Source organism: Clupea harengus, chromosome 8 (assembly GCF_900700415.2).
Source record: "Clupea harengus chromosome 8, Ch_v2.0.2, whole genome shotgun sequence".
NCBI classification, from domain to species: Eukaryota; Metazoa; Chordata; class Actinopteri; order Clupeiformes; family Clupeidae; genus Clupea; species Clupea harengus.
The window spans coordinates 14,742,821-14,769,317 of NC_045159.1; the positions used below are offsets into that span (position 1 = coordinate 14,742,821).

At 45.2% G+C, this 26,497-nt stretch overlaps 1 protein-coding gene across 1 annotated transcript in view; it reads left to right on the forward strand.

The window, feature by feature from the left end:
- The first annotated feature begins 21,953 nt into the window (after window positions 1-21,953).
- stard13a (StAR-related lipid transfer (START) domain containing 13a) overlaps window positions 21,954-26,497 on the forward strand; it is a 31,480-nt gene continuing 26,936 nt past the window's right edge. The window contains exon 1 of the mRNA XM_031572009.2: window positions 21,954-22,783. Coding sequence (XP_031427869.1) covers window positions 22,660-22,783 — 124 coding nt within the window. The 5' untranslated portion in view covers window positions 21,954-22,659. The remainder of the gene's footprint in view (window positions 22,784-26,497) is intronic.

A 26,497-nucleotide genomic window follows, 5' to 3' on the forward strand; every position in this document is an offset into this window, starting at 1 on the left:
AGCCAGACAGTAGCACATAAGAAGCCTTTGAGAAACGATTTTACGAAACACTCTCGGTAATAGCAACAATTAGAAAAAAAAGACAGCATTCATTTACCGGCTGGGTGGTAAACATGGCCATTTCCTCCCGCTTCGTGACCTCAGATTTAAGGATTCCCCAACACAACCCTGTGCTTGTGCATGCCTGTGTGTACGCACATACATATATGCGTGTGTGTGTGTGTGTGTGCGTGTTTGTGTTGTGTGTTTGGGTATGCATGTCTGCATGCACTGGGTACTATTTTTAAACTCCTGGAGGTGAAGGTGGAGTGAGGGCTGAATGCGTGGAGCAGTCAAATTCAATCAGCTATGAATGGCACAGAGTCACTCAGCAGAAGGAGTGACCAGAGTTTCTCTCTCTCTCTCTCTCTCTCTCTCTCTCTCTCTCTCTCTCACTTACACACACACACACACACACGTGCACACTGCGGTGCTTTTAGCATTCATGAAATGTTAATGCTCCTCTCTGTGAGCTTCTGCACTAAATCTGGCTGGAATGCAGCAGTGAAGTTTTAATAACAGAAATCATGTGCCCCACACAGCCCCTTCCCGTAAGACTTTGTATATTTGACATATACCATAACTGGTCCAATGACTAAAACTGGAGTTATGTTACTCTCGTGTTGACAGTAGAAATTAGTCATATTAAACTGTTTATGATTTTTGCGAAATTCACAGGCTGTCATTCTGACCGCAGCTGATCCATTTGAACTGGTTTCACTCAGGTTCTCCTTTGTTGTCTTTAACACCACATCAGCTCAGCTTACTCATACTAGTGTCACGCATCAACACTTGTTCATGTGTCAGGCACCTTTATCGGGAATCAATTAAAGTACGGGTTAAGCATGCTCTTTCTAACTGTATGTGACAATGAAAGGCATGACCTTTGCGCATTTAGTCCCTCTTATTATTCTAGTTACACTACAGTATCTATCAACTTTACCACCTCTTCTTGATCAATGTCAGTAGATCCCTTTAACTAAAATTGAAAGACAGCTCTCAGCTGGCAGCACAAACCTGTATGCTGTATGACTGAATGCAAATAACTTCTGGGTGCCAATGTACTGGCTGCTGTAGGGTTAAAATAACAAACATACAGTATTGCTAAATAAAACATTCTCCAGTTACATCACAGGTGGAGGGTGCAGTTTTGTCTTTTTGTTTTTTTGATAGAGAGTTCTAAAGATAAAGCCATTTATAGTGTTATGTAATCAAACAACACAACAGACCTTAAACAGGACACCCGTAGGCAGAGGCAGTAAACCCTCGCCCACCGACGACAGCTCAGCACTCTCCCCTGCCAGAGACCCCGGTGCTGGAATGCGTTGCCATGCATGCAGACAACCGCCTATTAATCCAGGGGAACGTTAATTAAAGATAATTGTTTTGGAGAAACTTTTTTTTTTTTTATAAATAATACTCTGGCTAATGATAGTTATACCACAGGCCTTTTGCATTTATTTGGCAATGAGTGCCATCTGGATCCCTGATGGCTTTAGCTGTAAATCCCCTCCCTGAATTTCATCCTTACATCCCAGGCAACAAATAACAGGGAGTGTTTTTATGATTTGATTGTCACAACATAATGCCCTTCCTACAGGTAACATGAATAGCACAGAGCAGACTGTCCTATGTGTGTGAAGTGAGACCTTTTGCCTTCATCATTTGCATGATTTTCATACCTCACACACACTTATGAAAACACTGTGGTCGATTTACAGAGTTACAGCAGAAACAACAAAATGACCTTTTTCACTTGAGCAGACAATAGACTAAAACTCAAAAGCCAAATGCTGTCATGTCAGTGAATGTAACAGTCAAATGTAAATACCAGGGGGCAGACTACCTGACCATAGTGTCTGATCTCAAATTGAAAAACTGTGTTGATAAATGGTGCATAAAGAAGACAGGTCATGTTTGGGTGTGCTGAGGCAGAGTTTTATTTCCCAAGTGAAACCAAGACTCCCGAATGTGCACGAGTGAAATGTTTAACTATATGCATATAGTCTAGCTATCCTGTAAGAGTAGGAAAGAATATGAAACACACAGGCAGCTAAATGTATACTTCTTTAGTGACATGATCTACAGGAAGTGACTCCTCCTCCCATCAAACACACACACACACACACACACACACTCTAACTATTTACTGTTACTAAAAATGTGATACACACAAAATGTTTTCTGCGTGTGTTCTGAACTTGTATTCACATAAGGTAGTGGGCAGTGACAGTGCATTACTGTGTCATATATATATAAATATAAATATTCGCATAGAGAGGGAGAGAGTGAAAGTGAGTTGTAGCACATGGTGAGTTGGACACGAGGACATCCAAACTGGGCATGCTCTAAGGCGGACATTCCTCCAGAGTCGCACAGAGACAGATGGTCATTGTCTGGAGGGTAAAGGGTGCTGGCGCTTGGTGCTGGTGGCGAGGAGGGGAGAGTGGGTGGGGTTAGGGTGCTTAAGGGGCAGCGGGCGCATTAGAGAGCCATGCCTCTTGGCCCTACAGGGTCTTATATCGTTTACAAGAAACAGAAACCCTGACGTTGGCCGTGAAGGTGAAAGCAAAAGTGTGAAGAGAGACAGAGTGCGTCGCTCCTCCTTTGAAGAGAGTGCCACCATTGTGCAAGATGGACCATGGGAGTCAAACACTGTGTGCACCAACAGAAATGCCCTTTCTCGCAGCCACTCATAGGAAAACAACACAGGCCATTTGCATAGGAGAAGGGCTGTTACTAAGACAGTTCACTGCAACTGGACCTATGAAAGCATCCGGCCGTGGTTGAATTCACAGCCCCCACTGTTGACCCTGAACTTACAGGCAGAGATGATATCCCAGGATGACAAGACTGACACGCAGACAGACATGTAGAAGAGTTATGCGTCACCAGACACACTCATGTTACGTCTCATCGTGGGTGGTTTCCCCTCTCTCCCTTAACCCATATAGGGACAGCCAGGACTTGGCGACAGAGGTAGTTTTTTCGGTGCCTATCCAGTTGTAGTCTATGGATCTATATGTTTTGCTCTGCCTGTGAGGGTTCTGTAGAGTTCTGGCCCCAATTACACACCAAGGCCCAGTAGAGAGGAGGCCTGGAGGCCTTAATGGAGCAGCATATAGAAAAGGGAAATATTCTTCAGTTAGTAGTGAATACAAATGGACCAAGGTAAGAAAAGTTTTTAACTTACTTTGGTTTCCAAGACTTTGGACAGAACATGAAAAGGAAACATAGATATTGAAAGACACATACCACGCTTTGTATGGTTCATCCAAGGATGCTGTCTAAGCAGATATGATGATATGTGTTTGCTTAAAGCCAACATCCCTTTTTACAGCTTACTGTGTACACCTTAATGTAGATGGATCTTTGGGTTTTATTGGTATTGTTGTATCAGACATATTGGGGTGCAAGAATCTTTAGAAATGCATGCTTGTTTTACTGACATGAAAGACACAAAAGGTTTTTTTCAATAAAAGACTTGAAATCTGGTTTAGTAGACCAACAGATTTCATTTTTGCCGAGTTTGTTGCTTCAAAATGAGATGAGAAAAAGGGTTTGAGTCAAGATCCGCCACCATGTTGTGTTGAGGAAACTGAGGAATAAATAAATATGAAAGTTGGAACAGTAAAAGAACTGAGGAGGTCAATAGAGGTAGAGCAATGCTGATTCTGGTTTTTCTGTGCCTAATGTAGTTGAATGCTCAGACCACAGTGATTTATTGAGGTAGCTTTATTTTGTTTAGCTTGTTACCATCATCATACTTCCACAACTCCTTTAAATGTCGTAATATGCTTCTTCTGCTTAGTTTATACACACTGAGGTCATGGCATGTTTAAGTATGTATATGCGTGTGTGTGTGTGTCTGAGTGAGAGTGTGGGAGAGTGACGGCATGTCTGACTGTCTGCGTCATTCTGTGTGTATACTGTATCAGTGTGTCCATTCGTGTATAGGTTGTCTGTGTGTGTGTGTGTGGGTAGCATCCAGAGTGAGGCCTGTGGTAGAGGTGCTCCTGTGCAGCACTGCTATATTTAGAGACGGGCTCCTGAGAGCTCCCAGCCTGCCTCAGCCACACCGAGAGGCAAGAGCAGGCTTGCCTGCAGCTCACTTACACTCAATGCGGCCACTGCACTCTTACCAGTCTTTATTGGGCAAGACACATGCACACACATAGAGGGATTGTAGGGTGTTTGTTTTTTCAAAGGGGGCTGTTGAGTTTGTATGTCTTTCTGCTGTGTTTAGAGGTTGCGGTTGAATGTTGTTGTCGTTAGCGCTGTCCTGAGGTTCACTTAGTCCTCATTGGCCGCTAGCCTGGTGGTCATCCCTGCCTCATGAACCAATCAACTTCAAGGCAGGGAATGACGCTCTGCCCAACAAAAGCTGGAGGTGACCCTGCCTCCTGCACAGTGACAGGGATAAATACGTTCCACTGGAGCTTGTGGTTTTTGTATGTGATCCAGGTGTGTTGGCAGAAAAGTCTTCATGGTTGTGATTTTTAATCTAACAGTTCAGCTCACCTGGCAGGTACAGTCATATAGACTGCCTGGCCCACTAGCGATGCACATTACTTTACAAATATATATATCATACCAAGATTTTAACGTTGTGTACCCCGTCTGACATTGTTTAACCTTGTGACCGATTTAATAGTTGATTTAATCTCAAATCTCACTGCATATAGTATATAGTAGATGTAAGATGAGCAGTTAGAAAGCTCTAACAGCTAAACTGGGAAGGGAAAGGGCATGACATATGTGTTATTAAAAACAGAGATTAAATATTTATGGTAAAGCATTGCTTTGGCGCTCAGTTCTTAGAAATCTTGCCTCTGAACACAGACCATCTGTCAGTTTGCCTATACTGTATAACATAACACTCTTCACGTACAGAACCATTCACGCATGAGATTATTAGAATGTACGTTATTGAAGGTTTCCATCCTAATGTGACAAATATCATGGCAGATGCAATGTATGGGCTTATAGTGTATTTAGAATGGGATGAATAGGTAGTGGGGAATCATTTTCAAAGGCACCATAGACATTAGTGATTAAACCTTCAAAGTCCACGAATTCATTCTAGACCGCAACTTTGCATGCTTTGTAGGATTCTACATTTGACAAAAATCTTAGAAAAATGCTAAGTATGGTGCTAGAGATCAGAAATGTGATTTAAGATCAACATAATCCCAGTCTGGCCCTTCAGTGACACAGGCCCCTGTAAACAAGTACAAGAAACCGACCAAACCAAAAGCATTCGCTGTGCCAAACACAGTGCGCCCCTGAAGCTACTGAGCATTTACGCACGGACATTGGGGGGGTTGCTGAGTACAAGCACCGTAGAAGGAGACTGATGGCGGGGGAGGGAGCAGTAAAATATGTGCAGAATATAAACAGACATGTAGAGAAGAGGTTACAGCGCGGCGCCCCAGACCGTGGAGGTCATGAGATCAGTCCCCGGTGCTCCCGCGCACGTTTATTTTCCCCAGGCCATGACTGATAAAACACAGCTGTCCAAATGGGCCGGCGGCGGATGGGGCAGTGTGTCGGCTGTGGCTGGCTGGCTGGTGTGGGTGTGAATGCGACACGGGTCCTGGACCCAGTCGTTTTGCACATAGGGATGGCGAACAGTGCGTCACCTTGGCCCACAGCTGCAGGCTGGTGGTGCTTTGGAAGGAAGCAGAGGGAAACGTGCATGCGATCGAGTCAAGACGCAGCCTCCCGAAAAAGCCAGAAGTGGTCAAAAAATGGAGATCATTCTTCCCCGGGTTATGTAAACAGAGAGGCAGGAGGAGGGGGGAGATGATGGCTTAATTGAATTGGTCGGAGGAAAAGCTGCAAGTCATCCTGCCTGTGACCCAGGCTGCCATTCCTCAGTGCTCACTCTGTCTCTCTGCAGTATATATCTCTCACTTTTTATCTTCTGTCTCTCTTCTTCTCCTTCGTTTCCAGTGATTTTCCCCAAATTAATCCTTCTGAATCCAGCGACAGGCATTTTCAACGGGAACCAAACATTCCCTCTTTCATGGCCTCTAGGGAAGGCTACTTCTAAATCGAACCAGTGAAGAGTGATGGCAGGAATTTGGCTTTGGTGACACTTCAAATCTCTTAAGGGTTTTTAAGAAGACACTCTAAGAAACTTTAAGTGCAGGACATAGTGAGACAAGAAACGACAAGACTGATCTCATGAAGCTAAGAACCACCGCGTCTGTCTCACATTGGTTCAGGCTCGCCTCGCCCTCGGCGTCTGAGAAAGTTATTAACAAATCCTGATCCTGCCTGTTTATCAAATAAACCTTTGTCCTTTTTTGTATACCCTGGTCTCAAATGTCTGCCTTATTTATGTATTCGAAGAGTTATTCTTGGTTGAAGAACCAAGGCCCGTGCTTCCTGTAAGTGGTCAGAACTCATTGAAATGGAGAGGTGGGGGATAAGAGTCATGAGTTCCTCTTGTATCTGGGTCATATCAGACGAGGCAGCAGATTGGCCTTCTTCTGATAGAACTAGATCAGTGTGCGCTCACTCAGGAGAATAACTCTGACCAGAGGCGCGCGACTGGCCCAAAAATATACGCTCGCTCCTCTGAAGTTTCTCGTATTTTTATATTATCAGGTTAAGTAATTTTCTACATTAAGATCTTCATTTTTAAGATCATATAGAGATGAATTTGCTGTAGTGAATACTGGTTTGTCTCAATTGCAAGCAGACGTATACAAATATGGATTCAAAATAGAGTAAAATTAAAACTAGGTGACCTCATGTTTTATCTAAAGTTAGGTATGTTTTCAGCCATAGTTTCAGATAAGCTTTGATGTATTGGGAATTCGGAGTCACAACTTCCAAAGATTGCTTGTATCTTAAAGTCATCCAGATATTCAAATTAACCGACAGTTTAAACTGACCCTCTGGTGACCCCCTAGTTTGGTCATGAGTTTGGTGCTGACAGGTCCTCTCATTGTTGTTTAGAAGGACTAGAAGGAGATGCCTCCAAGATGGAGTCCCCTGATAGGAGATGTCTCCCTGTCTGTGGCTCCCTCGTTGTCTCAGTCTTTGTCTGCATCTGTGACTATCTTTCTGGGTTTTTCTGTCTCCAAGTGTGTCTCGGTGATAGCAGAGTCTATTGCATTTTTCTCTATCCCCCAGCCTTTTCAGGTTCAATTAGACAGTAGGTCAGTAAAACCCTGTATCTTAATAAAAGCCATTGCCCATTACTCATGTTTGTGTCACCTTGTCAGAAAAGTGTGGGTTTTAACAATTACAGAACTGATAAGGAGCATTACTATTTGCTGAAGTCTTGGTCTTTGAACTTTTGAACTGAGACCATAAACATCCATGCAGAATGAATCATACACGTTCAGTGTGAAAGTTCAAGTTCTCCTCAAGTTTTGTAGAGGTTGTGCTACATATGCACATTTGTATGTCTCTCTTTCTCTCTCTTTTCCAGGTTGCAGTGAAGATGAACGTTCGATTGGAAGGTAAGTTAACCGTTTTCTGTATATGTGTGTGTCTAGATTTGCGTGTGTGTGGTTGAGTGTGTGTGTGTGGGTGTGTGTGTGTGTGTGTGTGTGTGTGTGTGTGTGTGTGTCAGTGATAAACTGTTGACTGTTCATTCTCTACTGACTCAAGCAATCAACTGGTGTTTGACATGTCGACCTGAGTTTGATTTGAGAGTTGATAGATAACCTGTGAGCTGGTCTACATGGAGACCTGCCGGTCAGTTCCCTCCTCCATAGACAAAAAAAAAAAGATTTCTGAGAAGGCCATCTCATGTCTACTCAATTATGCAGCAACATGACCATGTTCTCCAATAACTTCCCCTTCCCCTTCCTCCCATATTCCCATATACTCACATGTAAAACACCCCAGCGTAAAAAAAATTACATGTTGCCCAGATACCAACATCTTCAGATTTTATTGGTCTACATTATTGGTTTGAAAATAACAAAGAACAAAAGAATGTTGCACATTTTCAATAGTTTATTTGACCCTGAATAAAACTAAACTTGGGGAAGTGCTGGTCCAGTGAAAATAGTTCACTCCCTGGTTGCTTACACTGGCATACTTGAAGCCGAATCTTGCTGCGTAAGTATTTTGTGTTGAAAACCCTCCTTTGTGTCTTCATGTCAGTTTGACAAGACTCTCCCTTTGAAGCGTTGGGGATAAATGGGGATGTTGTCTCTGATTTGATGCAGTTGCAACATACCATATATCTCCCAAATCGAGGATTCCTGGAGTAATATTATCACCGCAGCCTTAAAACAGTCTTCAGTGCACGTGACCTTGTTTTGTCCTGAGATGTCTACTTTTTACCTCAACTTACTGAAGTTTGCTTTCATAGGGGGTCAAAGTAAATGTCTTCATGTCAAGATCTGTTGAGGGTTTGGAGGTCAGGTTTTCCACCACCCCTTCTGCCCGTCCCCCAGTGAAGTACCATCTGCTCAGTCAAACCAAATCCAGCGTAAATGATCGTTCCAGTGGTATTCATCTTTGAACAAAGATATATGCTACTATGAGGTTGCGTTTGTGGACTGATTCACTTCTGCTCATACGATACAACAAAATGTCCAACATTTTTCTTCTGTCTGGCTCTCTTAGGCATGCATCCTTTTGATTGACGGGCACAGGCGTCATGCTGACCACACATGCAAAAGAGCCCTACTCTGGGAGACCCCCACACACTCACACACACACACACACACACACACACACACGCACACACACACACTCCTCATGTTGAACGATTCCCACTCTGTGTGTTTTTGGAGGAATCATGTAGCCCTGGAGCCCCGGTGTGGGGCCAGCCATTATCGGGCCCTGGCGTTGCGTTACTGTTACCGATCAGCCATGGGGGAGTTTGAGGCTCCGTGTAATGTGGCCCCAGAGGCTTCTGGGAGGTCAGAGGTCGCACCACTTCTCAGTCTCGGTTTCCATTCACGCATGACCCTGTCAGAGACACGGTCTGCCAGTGAGATTGTGTGCACTAGACCAGCTTAGGAATTTTGTGTGTGTGTGTGTGTGTGTGTGTGTGTGTGTGTGTCTGTGTGTGTGTGTGTGTGTGTGTGTGTGTGTGTGTGTGTGTGTGTGTGTGTATGTGTGCCTGTGCGTGTGCACACATAAGTATATATGTGTCTTTCTTCTGTGGTCCTATATAGTAGACAAGATGTGTTGGATGACAGATGATGCTCTGGTTGACCCACATATACTAAAACAGGGAGGGTATGCGCAATTGTTCTCTGATTGATTTCTTCAAACCCACATTAGGACAGATACAACTATGCCTATTTGCAACGTGTAACACGAAACAAGTGCATCACTTTTTACTGATTGTCATGTAAAAATAAAGAGGGGTCTTGCTCTTTTTGAAATCTAATCTAATTCCCAGGGCTCCACCATAGATATCTCCATACCCTTACTTCACTTAAGAACAAAGAACACTGTTCACTTCATTTGTTTCACTTAATCCAAAGATCCAAACAGGCTATGTTGTGGTCTGGAGCATTAGTGGGGTGGAATAGACAAAGCTGGGTTTAGAAGCACTGAGGCATGTAGGTTTCCAGACATGTTGCCCCTTTCCCTTACATACCTTGCACTCTTGTAAACGGATACATATGTGAGATAGAGGGATCGTGTTGTTTTCTGGCTAGCAGACGAGTGAGATGGGACTTCTAACTTCTCACCTGCGCAGCACATAGACCTGAGCTTGCATTTTGACACCACGTGTGTAACTTTGATGGATTTTCTACCTAGAGAGGAATGAGCGTGTCCCCGCGTTTTATTTTCCCCCAACTACTCAGTCCAGACTGTCAGAAAAAAATGGTCACTTCTGCTGGAAATGACAAGAATATGACATCAGGAATTCCAAGAAAAATGATGAAGAAGAAAAAAAAACATCTGCACTTTTCCAGGCAGGCTGGAGATAAATTAGAAGCCAAGGGGCTAAGAGGCCTCGGAGCCCGGCCAGCCTGACTCCCAACAGAGGAGAGAGAGAGAGGGTGGGGGGGGGGGAGGGGAAAGAAAGGAGAGAAAGAGAGAGAGGGGAGAAAAATGAGAGAAAGAGAGAGAGAGAGAGAGAGGGGGAGAGAGAGGGGAGAGAAATGAGAGAAAGAGAGAGAGAGGGGAGAGAAAGAGAGAGAGAGAGAGAGAGAGAGAGAGAGAGAGAGAGAGAGAAAGAGAGAGAGAGAGAGAGATAAGTCATTTCATTGAAGGCCCTGCCTCCTCCTTCACCCCCAGAGCCAGGCTGTGATAGGATTTAAGCTCAATACATTTGGCTGTGGATATTAATACGAAATAATGCAGCATTTATTTGTATTCATTTTTTTTTTATTCATTCTAAGGGGCTTAACCAGCCTTGCCACATTGATCCCAATTCCAATTTCATCATAATTTCACCCTAATCTTTTCCCAACGGTGTCCAGAGCCAGTGTGCTCAGGAATACTCATCAGCGCGAGGACAGCGGATGGAGGTCAAAGGTTATTTGCACTGCGTCTGTATCATTTCCGTCATTCCTACCAAATGAGCTGCGCTGCGCCTTATCCAGGAAATGGAAAGTGGGAAACGGCAGGGTTTTTCCCCCCAGCTAGTGTCCACCAAGTCATTTTCCAGGACTCGTGGGACACTCTGTTTTTTCGCTATCTGAGTATGCCGTCAAAGTATGTGTGTGGGTCTGTGTGAGTGTTTGTACGCTGTGACGTTTTCTCCTTTCATATATTGCTGGGTTGCCAGACAGGGTTCCTCTTCCAATAATACTACTAACTAGTCAAAATAGCTCATGTCAAGGAAGAAGAAAAAAAGAAAGCATTACAAGAATACATGTCCAGCAATTTTTTACAATATCCCAATATGTACCCTTCGATTCTGGCAGTAAGGTATGTTATTAATTATTGACTGTCCACCTTTATCCACCTTTGCACACAGTAATATTATCAAAAGAAACAACACACCAACCACAATAATGCAGTCCATCAATATACTGGAGCAAATAATGCAACAAACCAAAAGAGTCCATATAAAGTCCTTTCCCAGAAAAGCAGTGTGTGTACATGCATTTGTTTGTGCGTCTTTAAATGTGTGCATGTCCCTGTGTGTGTGTGTGTGTGTGTGTGTGTGTGTGTGTGTGTGTGTGTGTGTGTGTGTTTTCATTTGAATATTTGTTGATGTGTTTTGTACTGTATGTGCGACAGAAGTGCTATTCTTAGATTCATTTGTTTGAATCCCACGTGTGTGTGGGTACACCGGTGTGTGTGTGTGTGTGTGTGTGTGTGTGTGTGTGTGTGTGTGTGTGTGTGTGTGTGTGTGTGTGTGTGTGTGTGTGTGTGTGTGTGGGTACACCGGTGTGTGTGTGTGTGAGGGGGGGGGGGTTGTTTGTGTGTATGAACATGTGCCTTCAGCTTGTTTTCCATTTAGTGGTAAAAGAGCTAAATTACATGAAAATACATCCATTAGAGGTGTTTTGTGCCTTTTGACATTCCAGCATTAGTCAGGCCCAATTAGATTTAATTATCCTAATATCCACACACAAGTAATGCTGATCTGAAGTACTCGGTCATTGGGGACATGTTTCAGTGAAATGACCGATGATGGTGATGAAGGATGATGATACTAATGATGGAGTATCCCTCTCCATCCTCCAAAACTGAAAGACTGAATAGTGTGTGTTGGATGTGTTGACATCAACGCACTTAAATATGACATGAATGTTCTTGTTGTGTTCATGAAAGCTTTCGACAGCACAAACAGTTTGAGGGGGTTTGAGTGGCAAAATTGGTGCGCAAGAGAAAATGGATGTTGGAATTCGGTCCTAAAACTCTCCTTTGAACAGTTTATTTCTGTCTTCATCATCTTGGAGTATGGAGAAAATGGCGGGTAAAATTCCTGTCCTCCAGATTGGAATGTGACTATGTTTGAAATGTTGTCGTATATGGGGCTGCCTCTGTTCTACGTTCACATGCAAACATCTTTGGAATGGGTCCTGTTAACCTTTCATCCTTTGACCACCAGTGTCTGGCCCTAAAGGCCACTATGTGGACCAAAGGCCTCTATTGAGAGGCTCTCGCAGGAGGGGAGTGTCCGAAAGTCCAGACAAGGCTGTCTCAGAGTCCGATGATGGTGAAGCAATCAGAGTGGCGGCGGTGGTGATGGTGGTGGTGGTGGTGCGAGCACTGAGTGTTGTCTCACAGTTGGCCCACACACAGTGCAGGGGCTTGTCTCGTGCCCGTCCCCCTCCCCAGTCGCCCTTAGCCACAGTTATTTCCTGGATTTTCTTTTTTTTTTGTCTCATTCAAGTGGCCCAGTATTAAAAAGGCAAATAAATGGAACGCTATCTTTAGCCACCCAGCCTCGACTGTTTATAACTTTCTGTTATGGATATTGTGATTTTTTTCATCTCCCTTCTCTCAAATTTTTGTCCCCCTTTTTTTTTCCGCTCTCCCAGCACCTGACCCAGTTTGCTGATGTTAAATTTATAAACGGCGCAGAGCTAGCTGCCTGACGTAGCTCCAGTATGACTAGATTAAGTTGAGTACACATACATAGTACGCATACTAACTATGCATTACCAAAACTGGAAACTTGTTGGTTTTTGACAGTTTTGTCTGTTGTCGCTACAGTTTTATGTGTAAAAGCAGTGTTATTTATGGTGGTGCACTGTTATTCGGATTCGACGATTCGTTGCGGGTTTCAAGCAAATGTAGTGATTCATAATCATATTTTAATGTAAGAATGAAAACACATAACAATCAAACATTTGTAATCGGATCCTGTGACCATTCAATCCCTTTGACAAAATTTCATATAGGCCTACACTTGTAATCCTCATAATCAAGTTCCGGTCCATTTTAAGGCAGATTAATGTAGATTGGATTTGGAATTGAAGTTACAATGCACTGTGGGCAAACTTTCCAGTATGTGTTGGTAATGTTGTTCCAACAGGAGTGCATGTGTTGGTGTGTATAAATACATACTTGAGGGGGTGCTAGAATTTACAAGACGCCGGTGTGTGTGTGTGTGTGTGCACGTGCCTGCATGACTGAGCCAGAGTGCCCTGCCGCACCTCAGCATGTGATTGGAACCAGCTCAGTGAGGAGAAAGGATGATGGAAAACAGAGCCACTCTCAGCCAGTGTGTGTGTGTGTGTGTGTGTGTGTGTGTGTGTGTGTGTGTGTGTGTGTGTGTGTGTGTGTGTGTATGTGTGCGTGTGTGTGTGTGTCTGTGTGTGTTTGTGTGTGTGTGTGTCTGTGTGTGTGTGTGTGCTATACATTATGTGTGCAGTGGTGTGTGTTTATAGGAATATGTGTGGCTGCAAGTGTTGTGGGCGCATGCAGGTGCATGTGTGGGCCCTTAAGTGTGTGTGTGTGTGTGTGTGTGTGTGTGTTTCCACGCTTGCACATGTGTGTGTGTGTGTGTGTGTGCGTGTGTGTGTGTGTGAGTATGTGCATGTGTGTGTGTATGTGTGTGTGTGTGTTCCCAAGTGAATGCATGCTTAATTGCCTCACTGCATACATGCCCGTGTGTTAGTGAGGATAGTTAGGATAGCAGGCATATTTGTACTTGTGGAAGCCTTATGGATGATCTGCGGGGGTGAGGAGAGAGAGAGAGAGAGAGAGAGAGAGAGAGAGAGAGAGAGAGAGAGAGAGAACAGAGGAGTCTAGGAAGCCCCACATGATGAGGAGGACGAGTCAGGCCGCTGTCCATCATCCCCTGTCAGTCCCTCCACAGAACTAGGTCAGAGCACCGCACCCTCTATCAGCCTGAACTGAGTGGGTTAAGCTCTTTTGTCCAAGAATACATTCTGGGGGGAATGGAGGGTGAATGAGGGTGGATTTTGTGAATATCTATAGAGGGGTAGAATCACTTTATAGCTTTGAGCATTTTTACTAGCTTAGAGTGCATGTCTGTGAAGGGGGGGGGGGGCTTGTTTGTGTGTGTCGGTTGTATTTGTGAGTCTGTGTGTGTGTGTGTGTGTGTGTGTGTGTGTGTGTGTGTGTGTGTGTACACGCAGCACGGGTGCATTTACTAGTGTCTGTTTACAGTATGTGTGTGTGAGAATGCATCCAATAACTTCCACTCTGTGTGGTATTCTGGTCTGAGGAGAAACCACACGAAAATAAAAAAGTGCTGTGTAGGATAGAGCCCTGCCTCAGAAAATCTGGAGGAAAAGCCTTGTCTCAGCATTGTGTGTGTGTGTGTGTGTGTGTGTGTGTGTGTGTGTGTGTGTGTGTGTGTGTGTGTGTGTGTGTGTGTGTTGGTAGCCATGACGTTGTGATGTGGTGATGAACTTGAGGGAGGATGGAGGGGAAAAGGATATTATGACACTGCATCAAGTGGACTGCACCCCTCTCTCTGTTCTATGCCCCTCGCTCACCACACACACACACACACACACACACACACACACACACACACACACACACACACACACACACACACACACACACACACACATACACACACATTTCATTCATTTGTTTTCTCTATCTCTAATCTCACTGTGTGTCTGTCTTTCTCTAGCTAGTTTGATAATGAGTGCTCTCTAATTAACATGCTGTTTCGGGTAGGTCGGTGGGTGCGGGATGCACAGTGCCGTTTTAATTAGGCTGCAGATTCAGCAGACAAGTTCTGGCAACTGTCCCGGCCCGACCCATCGCCCCCACCCCCAACCCATCCCACCCCTACCCCACTCCCTCAGCCACCACATTGGGCTTGGAGATGTGGGCGTTAGCAGAGGGGGGGATTTTCCATGCAGTGTAACAACTGAGCTAGGCCTGCTTGTTGGGTGGTGCCGAATTCCATCTACTTGAAATCTATGTACATAATTTGCTTTCACATGATGTCTCACATTCTATTTATATTTCTTGTAAGGTCAGATTCTATTAATATTTTTTGTAAAGTCTTTGTAGCCTGTTTGTGTGTGTGTGTGTGTGTGTGTGTGTGTGTGTGTGTGTGTGTGTGTGTGTGTGTGTGTGTGTGTGTGTGTGTGTGTGTGTGTGAGTGTGTGTACATGTATGAAATAGAGAAACAGTCAGGGTTTCTGTAATGACTTTGGTTAAAAATCAGTACAATTGTGCTCAGTCAGTAGTTAGTAGTGTAGTAGTATGAGTTTGTGTAATATTACAGGAAGCTGCCATTTAATCATGGTAGTCTGTTTGTATCACATCCTCTAGTAGCGCGTGCCTCTTCTTGCTCAGGCATTATGTAAGCCCTTTCCTCTACTCTTGCATCCAGAGGGCTCGCTGTCTTGGAGCGCTCCTCAGTATTGATCGTAATCGATTGTCCTTTTGCCTGTTAACCTTTTGGGCTCTCTGCCCGGAACGGTAGTGGACACCATTGTGAAATTAGATCTCACTCAAGACAGAGATGTATGATTTCGCTCCACAGAAGCCCCCCGATGCAGGCTTTTATCATGATTGGGGCACAGTGCAACGTCAATGCGAACATGCCACGGCCACTAAGCACCAGAGCTTATGGGTCCTGAAATGTAAAAATGACTTTTTATTTATACCCAATCTCTTGGTGGTGAAACTTTGATTAATGTGTTCATTAATCTCTGGGCTGAGGTCTGTAAGACCCCCATGCCTTACTCTCAGGTCACAGCCGATGGTCAATGAAAATTAAATGAGGCGAAATGAAGTGGCCAACTGCTTAATTCACTAAGTGCCTGCCTGCCTGGGCTGGAGTGACTTTGGGGACGTGAGGAAAGCAGAGGGAGATTCAGTAGATGCCTGTGGACTCTTGAGGCTGGCTGGAGACAGTGGGCTTCTCTGGGGTTAGGGTGAGGTGTCTGAGGTGACGTCTTATCTGAAGGGTCGGCATGTGAGGATCAGCATGTTGGTGGTCTTTTGGTCTTTATCTTTCTGCTGGGGCACATTACATTTCTAATCCATCGTTTCTGTCTGTCCATCCATTGTTCCTTCTGTCTGTCTGTCAGTCTCTTTCCATCTGTTTCAATTCCACAAGTTAAAGACAGGTTCTCACTTACAAAATATTTGAGCATATTCTGAATTCATAGCATATTTCCCTCACATGTTTCCCCTGATATTATGGAATTTACCTTACTGGAAGCCTATATAACTTTCCTGTAAGTCTCGTTCTGTTTTTATTTATTTTTTAATGATTCCATCATGACTTAATCACTAACCAGAAACTGTAATACAAAGGCTCTGCCTCCTCAGGGAACACAGAGCGTTGGTTTTAGACTTCAAATAAAATATACTTGAATCATGTGTCATATAATACAGTAAAGACCATTAGTGTCACAGCCGGCAAGGCATCTCAGTTGAACTTACTGTAGCCCAAAGAAAATATGTGAAGAAATGTATTTGATTTAACAAGCACCCCCTTATCACCATAAATACCCTGAAGCAGAGGAGAATTCCCGTCAGTACATCTGTTTTCTTTTTCGCAGTCAGCATTTGTCCCCCCCCCCCCCCTTATCTGCGTTCAAAACTAGGAGATTTGTCGAGAGCTTCTCTGATGGCCGTAGACTCTGTCTGAAGCCACCGCACTGACTCACCTCACTCAGGGCTACTGAGTTCACCTCTGTCTGGAATCGAAAGGAGAGTGAGTTTACAAACATCCCTCTCTGTCTCTCTCACTTTCTCTCTCTCCTTTTCTCTCTCTCTCTCGCTCTCTCTCACTTCCCCTCTCTCTCTCTGTCTCTCTCACTCTCTCTCTCTCCTTTTCTCTCTCCCTCTCGCTCTCTCTCACTTCCCCTCTCTCTTTCTGTCTCTCTCACTCTCTCTCTCTCCTTTTCTCTCTCTCTCTCTCTCGCTCTCTCTCTCACTTCCCCTCTCTCTCTCTCTCTCGCTCTCTCTCTCTATCCCTCTCTCTATCCCTCTCCCTGACTTTTGTCCCCTAAAGGGGGAAATAACCACTCCAGTCCCTATCGGCTGTACATAGCCCCCTTGCTGAGTGTGTAATCTAATAGAGACGCTAACCTTAGGGTTGGCACAGACCCCACTGAAGCAGAATGAGACTGAGTGTATTAGGCTGTCCAAGGCTATTTATGGCCCAGACATCATTACTGTATAGCCGCACAGCAATGGAACCCTCATCAGCCTTAAAGAGAGCATTACAGCATTGTAAACCCTCACCAAGTCTCAAAGTAAACAAGAAACAGTAAACGTATAAACAAGGCTTTGTCTAATGTCTCTCGCTCTCGGAGTTTCCATGTTTCCATGTGTTGGTGGTCCTGTATGGGTCTCTGTGAGAAATGTGTGTATTTGTAGTTTGTGTATTTGTAGTGTGTGTATTTGTAGTGTGTGTGTGTATTTGTAGTATGTGTATTTGTAGTGTGTGTGTGTGGGAGTGTGTGTATTTGTAGTGTGTGTATTTGTAGTGTGTGTGTGTGGGAGTGGGGGCTCGGTTTTGCATCTGTGTTGTTTGTGTATGGTAATGTTAACGGATTTTTGAGCGTGTGTGTGGGTGTGGGTGTGGGGGGGGGAGTGAATTTGTGTTGCGTACATCTGTGTATCTGTTAATCAGATGTTTATGTGTGACTGTGTGTTGGGGGTTGGTGGATCCATAATGCCACAGAGCTGGGGGATCTAAAGAAATTACTGGACAGAAAAGGATCATCCCTCATGAGGAATATAGGCAGCTGGTCTGTGGGGGTGCCCCCCCCCCCCCCCCCCACACACACACACACACACATACATACATACACACACACAAAAGCACACACAGTAGCAGCACATTTTAAACCATGCCTCACATGACTTATCCTGTCCTGTCTCTCCCCTGTCCCGATGTGAATCTGTGAGAACTTCTCAAAATGTTTGGAATCCCCCCCCCCCCCCCCCCCCCCCGCCCCCCCAAAGGGCTTTTTATGGAAAACACACTAAAAAGCGAGAGAGATGTAGATAGAAAGGAGAGAAGCCGGCTTAGGACTCTGAAGGATTCGCCATCCTCCTCGCCCCCCGGGGGAATGAAAGCCCAGTGAAGTGGCCAAAACAAACAGCTGGGCTTTACTGGCTAAAGGGGAAGCGTTCACATGTCCAGTTGTTTTTTCCTCCGGGTCCATTAGCTATTGTTTCAACCCCTGCATGCCCCCTCTGCGCGCCCACTGCCCCAGCCCCACTTCTAATCCTCAACTCCACGATAATAATCTGGCTGTGTTATTAAACGCTTTAGGAACCAATTAAAATGGCTCCGGGGCTTGGAAACAATGCGAGTGTGTGTTATTGTACGCTCCAGAATGCTTCGAGAGGATGGGTAGCATTTTTTTTTTTTTTTGAGGGGGTGAGATTCTGAGACTGAGGGAAAAAAACTCTCCAAAGTGCTCCTGCCCCACTTTGGAGAGGAGTTGAGAGGAGTCTGTGAGTGTCTTTATTCATAACAGCTGATTGGAAGCGAATGTATAAGACGTAAACATTTTTCGTTAGAGTAGCTAGCAGAAAATGCTATGTTTGGAGAATGGACCCCCAACTCTAAGGAAAATACATCCTTTTCAAATATATCATGTGCCTTCATTTACTGATATGAAAGCAATTATAGTTCGCTGTTTAACCACTTTGAACCAAATTACTCGGTACGAGTCTCTGACATAGTGTAGGTCAGTACACAGGCCATATGTTGATGCCTTTCGACTGGTGCCTCAAAACAAAGCAAACATTTGCCTTCATGCTGTCTTATTGGCCCATTAGCCAAGCACGCCTGCTGTTCGCAAACGATTTCCATCATGTCAGCAGTCACAGTTCCACACCCATCCAACCAACACAGATGCACGGCGCTTGAGACCAACGTGTGCCGCCAATCAGAAAAAGGCAACCAGCAAATAAGGTCAATGCAAACAACGCCATCTGCCAGACAGTTTCCTTTAATCCTAACGAGATTCACCTAAAATGAGTCTGCGCAGTAGGGGTGGATGCGGGTAGAGGGGTGCTAGCCAGGGTTAGAGAGGAGGGGGGTGGGGGGGGGGGATGCGGACTGAGCTCCAGCAGGTCCAGGTACCTGAGTGTCTGGTCTGATGGGGCAAGGCACTGAGAATGGGGCACAGGTGTGGTGCAGTGATGCTTGAAGGAGTCAGGAGCCAAAAATAGAACCATCAGCAGTTGTGTGTGGGGTGGGGTGGGGTGGGGTGGGGGGAGTGTGTGTGTGTGTCTGAGAAAGTGAGAGAGAGTCAGTGTGAGGCAGCGTGCGTGTATGTGTGCACCCGCGTGAGAGAGAGAGAGAGAGAGAGAAGGAGAGAAAGAATAAATTAAGCATAGAACTAGAGGGAAAGAGGAGCGAGGAGGTAAGGCGAAATGAAAGAAAGAGGGCAACTGCTAGTTCATGGAGCAGCCAGAGGTCCTCTGCCTTAAACATGGCGCCACAACGTGAAGGGATTAGCACCTAGAGAACACACACGACTCCACCAGTCATATTCTGTTTCTTCTCTTCATCATGGCAGAAGCCTGAAGCTAAGAAACCAGACCAGGTTGTCATTAGTTAATTAATCCCATTTCACTGAAACGTGTGATTTCAAGAGAGAGGGAGAATGTATACTGTACTGGATTTTTTTTTGGCAGAGAAGTACTAGCTTACAACACATAAAGTTTTTCAGTTTGCAGATTTTTAATTATTAACCCTCTGGAATTCCCTTGTTGCCTTTTCTCATGGTCAATCGTTGAGTGATTGCTGGGAAAATAATTATTCAAGGTATGTGGGAATGGCAGCCCCTGGCCTCTCCGCACACTTCACAGCTGTGTGTTGTTTTCCTTTTTTTTTTCTCCAACCCCGAAACCATGATGCCGTGGTCGTGACACCGAAAGGGTTAAATGGCAACCCTACCAGCTTTTTTATGGCGCGTTATTCATTGACTCGCCTCGGCTCACCAGGGCCACTCTCTCACACTTTCTCCTTTTGGCTCGCTGAGCTCATAATGTGTGGTCCTCGCTCCGTCTGATCTGAAACTCTATCCCAATGTGTGAAGACCTTTTTTTCTCTCTCCTCCGTGGGAGGACTGTTGGGGGAAAAAAAGGGAATGGTGGAGGAAAAACAAAACACTGGTATTTTCAGAGATGAGTGCTGATGATCCGAAATCACGCAGAGGCCACATGACCATCGATTCTGTAAACGATTCCCCTATCCTATTACCATCCCGTTACACACCCGTGCCTGGACAGTGTGTTTTGGGTGAAAAGCGGGCAAGGCCAGCTGTTTGGGTTGGCCGCCATCTTTGTGGGCATACGACTCATGGGAGTTTGTTTTTGGTGTGATTGGCGTGTAAGATCCGAGCGGCTCTCCGGGGCCACGGAAACAATTCCCAGTGCGTGGAATTGTGGACAATGTCAGAAAAACATCAACGGATGCCAGAGCGAGCTGAGCAACAATCCTCCACAAAGCCCGTGGCCCCTCCGATGCATATTCATGAGGGGTCGCCTGAAGGGGCCCCGAGTGACTCAGTGCCCCCCCCCCCATCCCCCCAATGCAGCCATCATCACACACCACTGTGCCAGCACAAGGACATAAGTCACATGCCTGGCGTAAGAGAGAAAGTGGAAGCAAATCTCTGACTATAAGTACTCAGCGTTTACTCTGAGACAGTCATGCGCTGTGTTATCTTTAGCTTGCTTTCCAGTCGCTGTATAACTCACTTCCGCATTGTCCTCTCACTCCTTTCAGTCTTTTAACACTATTTATTTAATACTTCACAATCACAGCCATAACAAAATGTGTCAGAAAGAAACCCTGACTGCTTTTTACATGCTCGGCAAAACTGCAACTATGTGGTGAGATGCTCACGTTCGCGAGTTTCCAGGGGCACCACTCTGGCTCCATGCCTCCATAGACACCAGGCTAGGGTTACAGGCCAGTTTTATTTTGGGGGTCTCGCCTGTGTAAAAGATCCCTCCTCTGGTGTTTGCCATTCAGGTCAGAAGAAAGCGCCACTGACCTATGTCGAGGCTTCAGACTCTGTGTTGCTCTGACGTATCTGGTTTTAAGGCATTCCACCACCCTCTGTCTGCTGCTGGCATGATTTACTTCACTTCTGCTGTATTAGCTTTCTCCTTCCTTCCTTCCTTCGTTACCCCACAAACACACACACACACACACACACACAAACACACACACACACATCGTACTCCCTCCCCACATGACATGTCATGTCAACACCTACTGATGTGAATCTCCTCCATAAATTTCCTGGCCAGGGCACCCCTACAAGGTGCAGAAACTCTGTGTGTGTGTGTGTGTGTGTGTGTGTGTGTGTGTGTGTGTGTGTGTGTGTGTGTATGTTTGAGTGTGTCAATATGTGTGTGAGTGTGTGTGTGTGTGTGTGTGTGTGTGTTTGAGTGTGTGTGTGTGTGTGTGTGTGTGTGTGTGTGTGTGTGTGTGTGTGTGTGTGTGTGTGTGTGTGTGTGTGTGTGTGTGTGTGTGTGTGTGTGTGTGGGTGGGTGTGTGGGTGTGTGAATGTGAGGGAGAGAGTGTGTGTTTTTCAAACCTGTCAAACCTTACGTGCCCAAATTGATTCTCCTTGGCTGTTTTCCCTCAGCGCTGCTGCTGCTGCTGCTGCTGCGTGGGACACTTCCTTATTGTCCTCGGGAGGAACGGGTGACGCTTCTGAGGCGCAAGCCTGAGATTCCATTCACATTTACCGCCATTCAGTCCACAGCCAATGGCGCGCACTCACCCAACACCCCTCCAGTTATGCAATGGCTTCTCTGTGGAAAATCTGCCCCTTTAGTAACACTGCTCAGAAGAATAGATGACCAGTGCGTGGAACCGTAGGTCATGCAATGAATGAAGAGAACAACCCTTCATCTGTTTCCTGAGCCCCTAAAGATTCCTTTAAGAATTTTAGGGATAACAGGCTGCAGGACTACCCCCTGACGATGTATCAAGAAAGGACATTGCATTTCTTGTCTTATTCACAATTTCACCACAGCAACAACAACTATATCTCATTCTATGTATGAAGTCTTTATCATTGCTATCTGAGCAGCAGTGAACCCGTGTAGAGTATGTTCAGAATCTCTGGGGTGAACGCAGTAGACGACCTTTGTATGTTATGAGTTTGCTGAGATAATACTGGAATGCATTGAATAAGCAGTGTGCTTTATATGTGAGATCATTCTCCATATTCTTTTTACACAGGAAATCCCTTATTCGTCTTGTTTTTATATATTAATGTGTAGGCAATATATTACTTTCATGTAATGATCAAAACAAACATTTCCTAGTTGTCTGTCAATACTAGAGAGAGAAAGTCAGACAGAAAGAGAGGGAGAGAGAGTTGTGTGCGTGTGTGTATGAGTTATTGGTGTGTCTTGTTTGGGGGTAGAGACCGGAGACGCTGCTCGTACGTAATCAGATGAAGTGGAAACTTCATGCACATCTGGTCCTGGCTGGCTTAGGGCTACGGCACGCAGCGGTCTGAGCACTGAGACATATCAGCTGCACTGAACTGGCATATACTCTGAAGCGGTTAGGCTTCATTACACAAGGAATTGTCGTGTTGGAATTACTCTGCGTTTCAGCAAGATGTAGCCGAGCTTCGTGGGCGCCTGGTGCATGGTGACGCAACGCGTCAAATCACCAAATCAGGTGGAGTGACGACTATTGCGGCAACAGTGTCCGGTCTTGGAAGATAACGGTTTGGTGTGCACACCGGTTCTCGTTACTATGTGTCACGATTTACAATGACAACGAAACGAAAGTCCGCAAAACTACAGCTCCGGCGGTCAATCAGCGAGCAGCTGCGCGACTCCACATCTAAGGCTTGGGATTTACTGTGGAGAAATGTCAGAGAGAGACGACTTGCAGGTCAGTGCCACACCGAAAGTTGCGGTATGCCCTCTGTGTTAAATTATTTGTATTGAGTCTTTTAAATCGGCATAACAAGTGTAACATAATGTGAGAGCAAACGCATCTTCGTTGCTGTGGAAGCCCGCATTTAGCTTTTATTGGGAAGGTCAATTTAACGTACCGTTACTTGCTTGTTGCAAAGAGATAATAGATGCAGAAGATCGCACATCTGCTTTGTTCTCATGACTAAAGCCTCGGTCGGACGATCGAACACTTGTGCTTGGGGCTGTGGGGTCAACATTAGAAAGTTTTTAGGCTACTATCCACTGTGACCAATGTTGACCATATGGTCCCACCCGCCAGGTGTTTAACTTAATGATATGCATAGTAATTATCAGATCTGAAACAACTGCGACATTAAAATATATGACAGTTTTAAAATGAATATAGACCATATATATTATGTATGATGCAGATGAAGATTTTCGTTCCTGTCAGCAGTGTTCCGAGCTCACTTGGTAATTGTTGAGGACTGTGAGTAGTAGGGCTGGCTACCAGTAGCCCTATCTCACTAATAATTTAGTCTTACATATACCTATAATATTTATTCTACATGTTCTCAGAAATAGCCAGTATTAATTAATTAATTAATTTGTAATGTATTCACAAATGAATGTGTTTTTTTATATATATTTAGAAGAATATTGAATATGGGTATGATTAACCAGAGAACAGCCACATATTTTCCCTGTTTGTATCACAATGGTAGTATCTAGTGTCAGGTTGAACAATTTTAAGATAACTTTTGTTCATTTCTGTCAGTACTGTCTTGTATGTGTTTGGTAAATCCGCTCTACAGATTAAAAAAAGAATGAAGGACCTAATATTCTCAACATCTGGACATTTGTAATAACCACTCAGTTATGTTTTTAGAATGGGTTGCATGGAAGCTGGAGCCTCAATCTGCATGTAATCTGCTGGAAAACATGGCTGGGGAACCCCTTTTGTGAGGTGGATTAGCCAAATCGCTCTGTGTAGTCTAGCTCTACGTGTAAGCCATGAAGTTGACTTGTACAGAATCTGCTCTGTCGGTTCAGCTGCTAAACTGTCCTTTCAGACTAGCTCTTTCAGTGAGTGGTCACAGTGCACAGGGGCAAATGTTGTACCCTACTACAGTGGGTCAGAAAAGGGCATGACTTTGTGTGTGGAATAAGAACATATGTCTGAGACGCTCTGTCAGGAGTAGAGAGGCGCGCCTGCTCCTTATGCTGGCCTGACATCCTTGGTTGCGTTCCCACGTGTACTGGCAGTAACGCTTAATCACTCTTCAAGGGTAGTGCTTTCACCTGCCTGTTTCAGAGAGATCGTCTCAAATGCTTTTCTCTCAACTATCCTGGTACCTGACCAGGACGACCCACATACATTTGCGTTGGTTACAACATTGTCTCTGCGGTCCAGGTGGTGCCAAGATTTAGAGGCCATTAGACGGTGGGACATGTATATTAAACCCCAGGTGAAAGTTCCATGGGCTGTGTCACGTGGTGTGGCACAAACACTGCCACTGGCGCGTCATGTGTTTATTTATGTGTGCTCAGAGCTTCCCAAATGGATATAAAGTGCTGGATTCAGCAGGGTTGAGGTCACAATTGCTTTCTACTTCCCACCACAGGAGGTCAGCGAGTTTCTCCATTTTGTACCCAAAACACGCGATCTTCCACAGTGTGCTGTGTTTGTCATTGGTGGATCGTATTGTTCTACTGTGTTTGTCAGATACACACATACGCACACATGCATGCAGACACACGCACACAAGCGCACACACACACAGACACACAGACACACACACACACACACACACACACACACACACACACACACAGAGAGATGCACAGTCATGTAAAAGCATCCTGTCAGGCTAGTTTATGTATCCTGTCAGCTGGGGCGAAAGGACTGCAGGTCATCATGGAATTGCTGCACGTGCTCCACAAGCTGCCACAGCCCCATTCCAGCATCCCAGAGCATGACTGGCGTACTGCCGTCACCCCGCCACCACCCGCCACCACCCGCCACCACGCGCTGCACCCACCTTATTTTCTGCCAGCCAACAGTAGCTGGATCACCCCCAGTATGACAACAAGTCTCAGTTGCCTAATATGGATCAGGTCACAACAGCCGTCTGGGCTGCCTGTTCTAATTGTGTGGTCTATTATTAAAACGATTTTGTGGCGTTGTGTTAGCGTAGCACATCACATTCCGTGACCGGATCTGACCCTGAGTTTAAGAACTGCACCACTCTCTGACTGAGTGCAAGTTAGGGGCCTTTTTAAGGTGAGGATTGGGGGGGGGGGGGCCTGTTCAATGACATTACCTAGGTTCCGGTCTGCCCTGGCTCAGTGGAGAGCCGCTGGTCCTTTCCTGAGGAATGTGTGTAAAGCCTATGGGATCCCCACAGGGATCTCCTTAACCTAGTTTACCCTGACGAACGCACACGAGAGGCAGGCTGCTGCAGGGGTGGTTTGGTTTGGGGGGTGTGGGACGGAGGGAAACTTGCACGTGAAAAGTAGGTCATTGCCTTGTCCACTCCAGGTCACTCATGAACCCTCACACCGTGCGGGAGCCAGCGGGGTTCACACGAAAATGTGGGGTTTTAACGCAAATCCTGTGGTTCGCGTGGTACCTGCTCTGTGTGTGTGTGTGTGTGTGTGTGTGTGTATGCATGCCTGGGTGAGTATCTGTGTGCGTGACAGAGAGGGGAAGCTGCTATGTGTTAAGTAAGGACATGGGTGTGTACACGTATGCATGTGTGCTTCACTATTGCATGTGTGAGTGTCCACCAGGGGGAGTTGAGACATACAAACCTCTAGACCTGCTTTTTGTACAAAGGGAGCGGAATGTCCAGGTTCTGGACTTTTGAGCCTCAAGCTCCTGAGTCAGTCATCAGAATTTGATAATTAACGCAACCTGGAATTAGCCGGTCACTACATGGCTGAGGCAAGAATGTCCCAGAGCTCTGACTTTATGATGATGATCTCTGTCAGTCTTACGGTATTACGGTCCTCGGTGATACCTTTCCATCGCTGCTTTTTCTTCTATTACAAGTTATAGCAATAAGAGCAAGTCATGTTTTTAGAGGGTGTTTTTTTTCTCACTGAATCTGGTTTCTCCTCTCTCCTCTATTGGATATAATCTGAGATAAGCCTGGCGAGTTTTTTCTGTGCAGGTTTCTTACACCTGTTCAGGCTTACTTTACACTGTATGTTGACAATATAAAGGACCCAGACGTTTTTTCAGTGGAACTAAAGTAGAAAACAATAGAAATGGATTAGGAATTCCAGAAATGTCACTCCACAAAACAAATTATTGAACATTTTGGGGGTTTGGGATGGGGAAGAAGGTTTAAGTTTCTCTGTAAAAAAAACAGTACCTCAATGGTTTTCATACTCTAAATTCCTCTATTGCCTCTCTCCCACTAGCTTTACATAGTGTGTCTGTAAACAGCTAGCTATCCAGATACCTAAAGTATTTCACCTTACCTTTAAGCATGTCACAGCAGTTCTGTTTGATTAAAGTGTATATTCAGCGATCTGAGAACAATTCATTGTAGCTGGTATCTGGGCACACAACCAAGTCTCTCTCCCCCTCTCTGTCTCTCTGTCTCTCTCTCTCTCTCTTTCTTTCTCTCTTTTTGGGATGTTTTTTTTCCCCCATATCCGCCCTGGCCCTTTGTCTTTC